Source organism: Odocoileus virginianus, chromosome 4, assembly GCF_023699985.2.
Source record: "Odocoileus virginianus isolate 20LAN1187 ecotype Illinois chromosome 4, Ovbor_1.2, whole genome shotgun sequence".
NCBI classification, from domain to species: Eukaryota; Metazoa; Chordata; class Mammalia; order Artiodactyla; family Cervidae; genus Odocoileus; species Odocoileus virginianus.
In genome coordinates this window covers 9225984-9238334 of record NC_069677.1, presented here as the reverse complement: position 1 = coordinate 9238334, position 12351 = coordinate 9225984, and the positions used below count along the sequence as shown (strand labels likewise).

At 41.9% G+C, this 12351-nt stretch overlaps 1 protein-coding gene across 8 annotated transcripts in view; it reads right to left on the bottom strand.

Annotated features, from left to right (window-relative positions):
- CD86 (CD86 molecule) overlaps positions 1 to 12351 on the bottom strand; it is a 65427-nt gene that overhangs the window by 8982 nt on the left and 44094 nt on the right. For 5 of the 8 annotated variants that reach the window (XM_020887263.2, XM_070466053.1, XM_070466057.1 and 2 more), the window contains exons 3-5: positions 8123 to 8479; positions 6033 to 6338; positions 2898 to 3047 (exon numbers count right to left, since the gene is read on the bottom strand). In XM_020887263.2, the coding sequence (XP_020742922.2) occupies positions 2898 to 3047; positions 6033 to 6338; positions 8123 to 8479 (813 nt within the window). The remainder of the gene's footprint in view (positions 1 to 2897; positions 3048 to 6032; positions 6339 to 8122; positions 8480 to 12351) is intronic. The other 3 variants (XM_070466055.1, XM_070466054.1, XM_070466059.1) reach the window with 2 other exon arrangements.

Below are 12351 nucleotides of genomic sequence, written 5' to 3'. Positions count from 1 at the left end.
GGTTGCAATTTCTCATGCCTTCACTGCCCTATTTGACAAAACCAAAATAGAGAAGAGGGATAAGAAACCAGCTAAAACAACCATGGCCTTTCCCTTTTATTCATTTAACAACCTAAAAAGGGTAAATATGTATGGCCGAGGAAGAGAAAAACTGGAATTACCAAACACTGGAAAGGACTTTTGACACCAAGTTAGTTAGTTGGAGAGTTGTGTACCCTGAGAAAAGGCATATTGGATTAGGAGGAAGCTGCATTGTTGGAGAAATTTCTACTCATCAGTAAGCTTGTTTCTCTGTGGATAGGTCATGACTGTTTCCATAGTCATTGGCAGAATTTTGTCCCTTGTGGACTGAGATTCCCATTTCCTTGCTTACTTTCATAGCCAGCTGAGGACCGTTTCCAGTTTCTAGAGGCCATCCACATTTCTTGGCTCAGGGCCCCTCCCTCTGTCTTCAAGAGCAGCAATGGTGGGTCAAGCTTGTCTCAAGCTTTGGCTCTCTCCTTCCATTTTATCTTTCTAATCCAGATGGGAAAGCTTCTCTGATTCATATGATTAGATTGGGTCTACCTGGATAATCCAGGATAATCCCATCATTTTATACTAATCATATATGAAAAAATCTTTTTCCATGTAGGATAACTTATTATAGATTTTGGGGTATATGAGATGGATATCTTGTTGGTGGCATTATTCTGCCTATCATATAGCCAATGCCAAGGGTATCCACAAGCAAGTGCAGACATCGCTAAAGTTATAGAACCCACTTTTACAGACATCTCATATCCATGTGGCCTGGTTCCTGAGTACCTCTCCCTTCTCCAGTGATATCAAGGCTATTCTCTTTGACCAAATTTGCTGGCACAGGTTATTATCTGACCAAATGATGTTTCCTACCAGTATTCTCTGTCATATTCTTGAGAGGCTTGTGTATGTATTATGCTCTCCCTTGTGGTTTTCTGCCTTTTAACACTCATATCTCAATGTGACCATCTAAAACGCAACAGATAGCTTCTTGAACATCCTTCCAACACTCTCATGTGTACAGACACGTCCCCTTTAACTTCCTTATCTAGTCTCCTGAATTTTTTCTGACTGCTTATTAGGGGAAGAAACATTTTTACCTGCCTTTCCTCCATCCCTTTGCTTTGTTTCATTTGTAAGCTAATTGCGTGTGGGTTCTCAGTCACTAAATCATGACCAACTCTTTGTGATCTTATGGACTGTAGCTGGCCAGGCTCCTCTGTGGGATTGTTCTCGGACATTTCCTCTGGCAGGGAACCTTCCAGATCCAGGGATTGAACTTGAATCTCCTGTGTCTTCTGCACTGGCAGGTGGATTTTTACCACTGAGCTGTCTGGGAAGCCTGCATAATCTAATCATTTCATTGCAAAAGCAAATTTAGGAAACATCTTATTTCCAAGCAGAGGGTGCATCTGCACATTTACCTAAATCTAAATGGCAATGAGATTGAGAGAGAAATAGAAGTTAAAAACTCTTGCTTTGAAAAGTCAAAGCCTGGACAAACATGATACATCTGTAATCTGACCCTGTGCTGGGAATTTTACACTTTTATATCACAGAAATCTCTCAGTACACCCTGTACTTTGGCAGTTTGAATGGTTCTGCCATATGCTTTGTGTCAATGTATTGAAATTGGACTATCACCTCCAAATTTACTGTTTTTGGAATACAACAGGATGAAATGAATGACTACTAATGTCTCTATTTATTTTCTTAAAATCTGTACCTGAAATCTTAAGATGATGACCAGAAGCATTACTTATCTTGTGCTTTTTACCATAAATGAGTGAGAAGGATGTACCTTAATTATTAGCACCAACCAAACTTTTACTGGAGGCAATTAGTGAGATAAAGTCCAACTTTATCTTACAACATCATCCAAACCAGCCTTAATCACAAACAGGCATGGTATTCTTATAAAGGCAGGGACCACTTTGCTCACATTAAACATAGGACATTTTTACAACAGAAGTCAATGAGAAGGCTACTCAATGCAGTGCTGTTTGCAATAGAAAACTATAGGAGCAACCCAAATGTCCAACAGAAAGGACTTAGTTAAATCAATTAAGGTGTATCCACATAATGGAGTATGTTGGAGCCATTTTAAATGATGCTACAGAATAATACTTAGTGGCACTAAAAATTTTCTTCCTACATTTAGTATAAAACAGTTTGAAAACAGTATGTTACATTATCCAAACTGTGAAAAACAGTCCTCATAGTACTATCCCATTTGTGGAAAAGTAACAGATTAATACATAGAAAAATCTGGAAGATATACACTAAAATGTTGTCTGCATAATCATTTTTTTTCTTACCAGTGGAACTTTAGAAAATTTTTATGTTCAGTGTATGTGGTAATGGATATACTTGGTAATCATTAAGAATTAATATTATAGTTTAAAGTCAGTGGGGCATAATTCATCTAACTTACTTCTTAGGAAACCAAGACTTTTAATAGATGAGAAGGAAAATCTTATGGTCACATAATCCTCCCCTTCTCCCACCAAACATCCTTGCTTGAACACCATCAGGTCCATAATCATGAATGTTTAGGAGAGTTTCGCCCTTTTACTTTGTTGAATTCTCACAGTGACCTCATGAAGTAGGTAAACCAAGAAACAATTAGGTTTGGCTGGAAATGAGGAGTACATTTGTAAACCTTAGGTTAGAAACATTGCCTTTCCTGGAAAGCCACAGCCACCTTATTGGCTCTTACTCCCACCTATATGGGCTCCAGACCCTGGGAGAAACTTTTCCTCCAAAAACTTGCTGACTCTTTGCTGGTCTGGGCTCAGCCAGGGAGCTCCAGAAGGCAGCTGATCAGGAAACAGCTGCAAAGTGGCAATCTGCAGAAAGGACAAGCACTGACTCACCACATTCATTAGAGGGGCCAGGCTGCTGCTTCTTCCTTTTCTTTAGTGTTAGAAACACCATCCCACACACAATGACCACTGTTACAAGCACAGCCGCAATCCAGAGGATGTGGTCTGGGACAGGGGGGCTTGGCACAGGTGACTTTGCATCTAGAAATGAACCCAAGTTTGCAATCAGCCAGGAAGGTTGATTATAAAAGTTTTATAATTACTGCTCTTCTCTTTCTTTACAAGCCAGCATCTCCTCAGGGCTCTACTGCCAGAGGAGCCTGAAACTCACATGATTTTGGCCAAAGAGAATCCCAGTCTCAGGGCCTCAGCAGCTGACTAAGAACCAAGCCAGAAACTCTGATCCATTGCCTGGACTAGCTGTCTTGCCTTCCCTTCCCAGAGGCTGGGATGACAATGACCCTGATGATCTAGAAGAGGTTCAACTTGGCCTTTGGTTGTGGAATCTGGGCAATGTATGTACACTGAGGCTCTGAAGGTACAGACAGCTGGGCAGCATCCTGCTTCCTCAACCCCCTCCACGGTCCTGAATTTTCCCTTAGAATAAGTCCTCTGTCCAATACCATCTGAGTATCAGGCTCCAGACACTTCTCACCCAGACAAACACAACAGCCGCCTCACAGGCCTCCAGTCTCCACATTTATTTGTTTGTCCCCCTGATGTCACAGTGGACTTTCTCAACACAGCTTTCAATATGTCCCACCTACGGTAAACCTTTGATATTTCTTCATGCCCTGAGGAAATCAGGGTCAGAATCAGCTCCTGAGAAATCAGGACTTACTTCCAAGAAGTTAGTAAAACAGGCTTTGGGAAGGAGAAATAGAGCTGAGTGGCCCATTTTATAGACATTTATGAGAACAGGTCTGGTAGTTAATCTCAAATAACAGGAGACTAGGACCAGTTGACCTCCCATTAGCTTAGGGGCAGTTTGTGGACCCACACCGAGTTCCTGGGACCTTAAGAAAAGGAGTTGTTGGCACTGCAGGTCACATTCAATACTTTTTGAGTCTGTCCCAGTTTAACCACACTTGAGCCTGTCTGGCATCCCAGTAGAGGAGGGTAATACTTGTTGTCATGGAGGCTGCCACATTTGGATACCCCAAAAATGTTCCTTGATGTGGGGCCTAACCTATCTCTGATCTAGCCAGAGAATAGGGACCCAGAGAGGCAAGCCCCATCTTCCTGAGGCAGCTGGAGCTGAAACATTTCTGAATATGGTGGCAGTGAGGAATATTTTGGTAGCAGTTGAGAAGCAGCAGAAAGGTGAGCCATGATGAGGCTGTAGTGATAGAAGGGCCCTGTACCTGTGGGAGTCATGGCAGAGATCTGCAGGGTGTTTCATCTGTGGTGATGGTGGCAGCTTCAGGAAGTTTCTAAATCTCAGGACAGTGTGGGAGAGGCTTCTGTCAGCCCAAGAGAGGCTATAGTAGAAGCAACCAGGACAGGTAGAGTGACCATGCCATTTACTTAACTGTTAAGAGTCAGAGGTAATCAGAAGGAAATCAGCATCAGGAGAGAGGACTGGCCTACTGGTACAGCTAAGTTGACTGGTGGGGGTGGGCCCCAGGGGCTGTCCATAGGAATGCATGCAAGGGGACTTCCCTACGGGTACAGTGATTAAGAATCCACCCTCCAATACAAGAAATATGGGTTTGATTCCTGGTCCAGGAAGATTTCACATGCCTCGGAGCAATTAAGCTCATGTGCCATAACTACTGAGTCCCCACTCTAGGGGCCACATGCCACAACTGAAGCCCATGTGCCTAGAGCCCCTGCCCTGCAAGGAAGAGCCCCTGCCCATGCCCCTGCATGCATCAACAAAGACCAAGTGCAACCCAAAATTAAAATACATACATACATATATATATATATGTATATATATATATGTATATACACACACACACACACACACACACACAAAAGAATGCATCTGGAGGCCAAGTTATATTTAAACAATGAGACACCAGGAGAGGGGAGCCATCAAAGCCAGAGGATGGAGCAAGGAACTGGAGGGATGCTTAGGAGGGGGCAAATCAAGGGGCCAGAGCTGGAGGAGGGGGCCAAGGCAAGCAGAAGGCTGATGGGTGGGGGGAAGGGTTGGGATTGGAATAAGCAGTGTTGAAGGCAGAGTGGGTGCAGACTGCCTTTATTTCAGAAGAATTTTTCAGTTATCGCTCCTCAGAAGTGGAGTCTCAAATGGGGACGTATTCCAGGGCAAAGCCAGGAATTTAAGATCGCAGGCTCCTATTAGTGGGCACTGCTTAGTTTCACCCCTTTCCTCCGGTGGGACTGGTCCCACATTACACCATCAACATGCCACAAGCATTTCTGCTTCTGAGCGTTTCCTTGACACATGTGTATGGATCTGTGCCCACAGCAGGTACTACTAATTGGTTGTGGCCCTCTAACCACCCAAGTCTGGATGCTGTTTCAGAATTTTCAGAAGCCACTACAAGTACCTGTCACCTCTTTACCACACTTATTCAGCCCAGTTATTTCTGTTACGGTAATATAAGATCCCATTTCCTTTAGGAACTTGCCTATCTCTGAATGCCTATAAATCTTATTGTCAGTCACCCTTGTTTTTAAATTTAGTTGTATATTTCCATAGGATATAATTTAGATTCCAATTCAGTCTTTTTAAATCCAGTTTACCGTGTGTGTACAACATGGGGTTCTGGTTCTACAAGAAGGTTCCTGAGAGCAGAGAGTATGTCTTATACCTTTTGGTTTTCTCCTCTGCCACCAACAATGTCTAGAATGGTCCTGTATTCATAACATGTATGTATGCATGTGTGTGTGTTTTAATGAATGAGAGAATTCTAGCCTGGAGAAATGCTGCATTTTCTGACCTAAACTTCAAAATCTTCTATCAAAAGGCAGCCCAAAACACCAGGTCAGCATCAGAGATAAGAATATGCATCCTTAAATGCACCATAGGGTCTTAGCCTCCTGTACCTTGTAACAGTCAGATGAAACAGGAGCTGTCTGTCTAGGTCCTTCCTTATATTATCCTAAAATGGCCCAGTTGGAGGCTTCCTGGCAAGCAGGGGACATTGGATGATCTGCCTTACCCATCTGTGTATTATACCTGATAAAAAGAACAGTCTGGGGAAGCAGGCTTACCTATATTGCAAGGTAGGGATAAAATTATCTTCCTTGGCTCAAGTTGCAGGACACAGATGATGCTCACATTTGTTTCAGGAGGGATGGGAAAAGACACGCTGATAGAAACATTGTATAATTCTGTGATATTATTTTGATATTTCTTCATGACAGCATCATAGGTGATAGTTGAATTTTTAGTTGTTAGATTCACATACATCCCCTGAGGTTCTGGGTAACCTTGCATAGATGAGCAGGTCAAATTGATGATGTTAGGCTTTTCTGTTTGGTTAGCAATTAGACTTATTTCTGGTTGACTGAAGTTAGCTGAAAGCAGAATAGAGGTACAAAAAAAGAAAGAAAGAAATCAGTTTAAATTTGATGTATCTGGAATGGAATAGCAGATAACTAGGTACCCTGGGAACTCATTGGGAGTATACTTGGCAGCCTTAGGGTGTGTAAATTGTGGGCCTTGACCTATGGTGAAAGCCACATAATGATTCCACATTTATTTTCAGGAATGGAGTTTGGGGCCACCATGCTTCCTGCTTACCCCAATCAAGGAGGTGCTCTCTGAGCCACAGGAGGGCTAGCCCCTTCTGCCAGCCAAATCCCTTACTCTCCTTCTCTAATCACTAGGTATTGTACAGGTTCTACGTACTAACTAATAGTTGAGTATATTTTTCTATAATTTCAGTGATTTGTGTGCTATCTTTACAAGTTTTGCTCTATCAACCCACTACTTAAGCATTCTGCTTGTATTTGATGTGGCAATAGAAGGTACATTGCCAAGGTGTTATCTACTTTAAACCTCATTAACTATAGTTATTCTGGATCTAGTAATTCTGCACCTGGGTATCTATCCAGATAGAGATTTACATGAATGTTTATAGCAGTTCTATTCATAATAGCCCCAAACTTAAAACAACCCAATGTCTTCCATGGGTTGAATGGATAAACAAAAATGTTGCTATTCATAGTAACAAGGAATAGACTTTTGACACATGTGACAACTTGGATGACTCTCCAAGGCATTATGTTAAATAAAAGAAGCTGGTCTTAAAAGATTACATACTGTATGACTTCATTTATTTGATAGTCACAAAAGATAAGTCTGTAGGAGGCAAAACAGGGGTTATGGGTATAGAGAGGGTATGATTAAAAGGGCATAGCATGGGGAAATTTTTTTTTAGAGTGCTGAAAATGATTTGTATCCTGTTTATATTGCTGGTTACTGACCTCTGGTGGCTCAGATGATAGAGAATCTGCCTGCCGTGCAGGAGACCCAGATTAGATCCCTGGGTCAGGAAGATCCCCTGGAGAAGGAAATGGCAACCCACTCCAGTATTCTTGTCCAGAGAATCCCATGGACAGAAGAGTCTGGTGAGCTACAGTCCAAGGGGTCACAAAGAGTTGAACACGACTGAACAACTAACACTTTCACTTTCTTTGTGTTGCTGGTTACATACATCTGTACCTAAGTTCAAATTAATAGAACTATACACCCAGATAAAAATGATTAATTTTATTGTATTTTAATAAAAAAAAATCTGTAGTGTCATTTAGGTTTTTTCAAGGCTTGGAAAAATAGAGGAGCTGGTTTGTCAGCTTTTGGATTGTGTGCCTTGGGTTATTTCCCTCCTGTCTTCTGGGCTCATGATTGGGCAACAAGCAAGTTGTAAGCAACTTGCAGGAGACTGAGGGAAATCCCCAATTATCCAGTTGTCACCCTTGCAAAGAACTCCAGGTAAAGATTTAGTGGGTGAGAAATCTTGGACTAAAAGAAAAAAAGGATGTAAAAGAGATTAGAGACCTGTACGGTTCATATAAACTTAATAATGTCCAAATCACCCATGGTTTTCACTTAGCTGCATTACCTTGGCTTAGTTAGCTCTAGCTGGTCCCCAGAGCAGATTCTTACAGATCCTTCAGAAGTAAGCCATAAATAGTACAAAGGATTTTTAGTTCCCTACTCCCAAGCCCTGCATTCCCCTCAGGCGGGCTTCCTAGACTTGGCTGTCCTCTGCCTCTCTCTCGAGGTACCCCCTTCCCCACCTATTGAAGTCTTATCTGAGAAGGCCTGGGATCTGAACACACCATTGACTACATACCCAACACTATCAGGTCAGAACTCATCTGGTGGATGGAAATCAGTCCTTGGGACCTTTTATGATGGATGAAACATTGATATGAGCCTGTGTCTTTGATTTGAACGTTGTGGAGTCGCAAGGTCCAACTGTCCTGGTCAAAGCTTGTGCGGCCTATATACTTGGGATGAACATTATTTGGCTTCTCTTGGCCTTTGAATAGCTCATAGAGAACCAACTTATTCTGATCCTGCCAAAATATCACCAGTTCGTCCAGGCTGAGGTTTTGAGTGTTTGGAAAGTGGCATGGCAGTTCTCCAGTCTCGTTGAAGAAGGCATGACTTTTCAAGGAAGCAGCACCTGAAAAAGGAATGGTGGAAACTGGGGAAGGAGAAACAAGAGGGAAAAATAAAAACCTCAGAAACTCCATTTCTCTTTATACAATACCCAGTTGCTATCTTCTTAGTAATGATCTTGAAGAAGAAGATATTAAACTCTGGAACAGTGCATACACACTGGTATGTGGAGAAAGGAAGGGGTTTTTGTTCTCATTCTACTGCTAACTGGTTGGCTTTGTGCAAACTGCAACTCCTGTGCAGCTTGGTTTTCTTATCTGTTTAATGAATGGGTGGACTAAACATTCTAATGTTTCTTCCAGTACTGTGGTTCTGTGAATTTAAATGCCAGAACAGGAAAAGCCAGCAGAGTTATATAACTCTTTCACCCACTGGTTACCTTTCTATAATCTGAATATTAATTCTTTCCACCGTAGCTGTTATAGGCTCCAGTACTGCTTTACCATGACTGAAAGTTTCCCCCTCCCTTCCCTATTCCCTAATTCCTTGACCCGCTATGGAGAAAAGATTTCTGACCATGGTAACAAATGTGATATCCTTCCTTTCATTATGTCTTGTAGCTGGGAACCACAGTGAATAACATCTTTAAAATTCAAATAGTTCCCTTTATAGAGCTTTCCTCATGACTGCTTCTCCCACAGCCAGCTCTTTCAAGGATATAAAACAGTTTGGAAATGACACAAATGGTCAACCAAGGCCTCTATTCTGTAACCTATCTAAGCTCTTTCAGAGATCAGAAAGAGAACTGGGCAAATATGATGGTTGTTTTGGGATTGTGGTGGTCAAAGACCATTTTAGTACATGAATGAAATGCTGGAAATGAATCACAAGTGGGAAGGTGAGGATGTACTTTTGGAGTATTGGGGAATCCCCAGGTACCACAAACTTGCTCTCCTCAGCATGCATGCATTTGCTTTTGGAAACTTTTTCAAACCCTAGAGAATGTTCTGGGAGAGTTCAGAGAAAGGTTTTCATTCCTGAGGGCATATTGGGGTTTATATTTGGGCCACATAACTCCTTAAATGCGATGGATTATAGGGTTTTGTAGGATTCATTCTGGATCACAGAATTACTTGAAACTTGCCAAGAAATTGTGGTGAGTGAGAAGTACAGGGTTAGGTGGTGAAATGCTGTTTCTTAGTTAACATGAAGTTAGATGCCACTTTGGGAAGGGAATTAGGATGGGTTCTAACTAAGCTTCATCATTCCAGACTTCAGTAAAGGGATGTTGACATTAAAAAGGAAAGGAGAGGTAGGTTGGCGAGGGAGATGAGAGATGTTACTTGAGGTGTTCTTGGGTGGTAGTAGGAGAACTTAAATTGATATGATCAATGGGTTTCTCTTCTTAAGAGAAATGGGTTTTTCTTTCTAAAAGAGAAATAGTGATATGCACTTGGCAAAACTGAAGTGGGTACAGAGTAGCCCAGTGAGAATGGATAAGCAAGGAGGGGATTGGGGTGGTCTTGAACTCTATGGGAAGGGACTCCAGGCATCACTGAGAGTCAGCACAAGTTTGAATCACTGCTTGTTGCGTTATACTTGCTAGAATACTGTGAAGCCCTTGAAAGTATAAAGTACAGTCTCTGTACAGCATGTATTTCCATAGTGGAGAGAGGTGGGAAAATCTACCTGGATACTTGGAACAGTGAAAGGGGGACTTAAAGACAACTTTCTGTTTTCAGTAACCACCTTACCAGGCACTCCCGGGATAATGTTCCTTTGCTAAACTCTGAGTGATAATCTAAGGGTGCCACCTGCTGTAAAAGCTTCTAGCAACTATCTCTGGGGAAACTCATGCTGGTTTTATCACAAATTTGCCATATGATATAGAGCAGATGACCTAGTGGAGAAACCAAATACATAGTTGAAAATTCTGTCAGTTAACTGACATGGTATATTATTACTCAGCAGTCAGTTGTGCCTCTAGCCTGGAAATTACTTTGCCTTTGGCTTCTTCTGTCTCCCTGATTTAGGGTTGCATCTCTACACAGCCTCACAGTACTTCTTCTCCTGTCTGCCTGCTTTCTCCACCGACAGACAGATCCATGACCCAGGCTCCCTCTCTCAAAGATAAGAAGGAATTTTTCTTCCACCCATCCAACCGCTCCCCTCTCATCTAACAACCGAAAGTGTGATCTGTGTTTTAAAGGCATCAGCGTCACTCAGGGACTGTCAGAAATGCAGTATCTCTAGCCCTACTCCAGACCTTCTGAGTCAGAATCTGCATTTTTAACAGACCTCCAGTTTGAAAAGCTGCAGTAGAGTATTTCTATCTCTGTCTACAGTGGAAAAGAGTGATGATGAAATAGGAAATATCTGTTTCCACCCATCCCTCCCCAAACCTTCTCTCTACACCCTGGAGTGGAAATCACTCTGAAGTTCCTTTTGAGTGGAACTGAAAGTATTTCACAACTTAGACTCCATAGTTCCCCACCAACCACTGGCTTCCATGACTTAACTCAGAGATATGCATGCTAATCACTTCTCTGACGATATAGGGAAGATTTAGCTCAAAGTCTGCTCTCTCTAAGTGGCTTCAGGCTTCCCCTGTTATGACCCTAAATTTAAGGCCACCCAGCTACTATATTCACTGGGCTCCCCTGGAGATTAAACATTGAGATTCTCTCTCTTCCCTGGCACTTGAGTCATAGAAATGGTCTGGGTCTAGTTATAACAGGCTTCCCAGGTGGTGCTAGTGGTAAAGAACCCACCTGCCAGTGCTGGAGACATAAAGGATCCCTGGATCAGGAAGATCCTCTGGAAGAGGAAATGGCAACCCATTCCAGTTTCCTTGCCTGAAAAATCCCCTAGACAGAGGATCCTGGTGGGCTACAGTCCATAGAGTTGCAAAGAGTCAGACATGACTCGAGTGACTTAGCACTTAGCATATAAATATGTTAGGAGATGGCCACTCAAGAATCCATTTAGAAACCTCCAATGTCTTTATCAGGAGGACATTGACGATAAAGTCCACTTTATCAGCCGAGGACTTTATCACCAAGATACTGTTTGGCTTTCACACAGAAACTATAGTCATCTAAACTTGTGAGGTCTCTGACCCCACCCAGGACTTCAGTTTTCCCCAGCTACTACCCAAATGCATATCTTATGTATTCTAGGTCATCTACTTCTCATATTACTATGCTTATCTGTACTCATGAATTTCCCTTCTTTTACTAAACTTCCTCCAAAGCCCTACCAGTGTCATTCCATTGTAATAAACTCTTTTATGTCTTCAACCTCTTCATCAAATGTTTCCCATAAGGTTGTGCTTTTGCCCCCAGCCACTGCTTGTTTTATGACACTTTACAGGGACCTTTAGTAACACTCTTCCGTCTTTAAGGTATTCTTCTCTTTCACTGCTGTTAGCTACTAATCATTTGTCACTACTTCCTTACTCACTGAAGATTTTTGGCATTAGATGTAAGGTCTTCCTTTTCAATCAATTGTTCCTATCAAATATCAAAGGTGGCTTTGGCATGGATAAGTTTACCAGCAACCATGACTCAATGTTCTTTGATCTTTGCCACTTGAAAGATCTTCATCCACAGGCTATTTCAGCAACTCCTTTCCCATGGCATAATCCTAAATATTATTGCTAAGAACATCTCTGTCCCTAGAATCTTAAACCTCAATGTACCAATCTCTGTCTGCAAGATATCATCTTCCAAGATTTGCTCTTGATTACCTTCATCTGTTTCTGAACTTCCTCATGACTTCAGCTCTATCCAGTCTATACCTTATAATGCAGTGCTTTCCAAAAGCAGTCTCTTAGTAGGTAGGAGGTATGACTAAGATACTTGATTTTCATTTTACTTAATTTTAGCTAATTTAAATTTAAATAGCCACATGTGGCTAGTGGTTATCATGTTGGATAGTGCAGCAATAGTATATTTT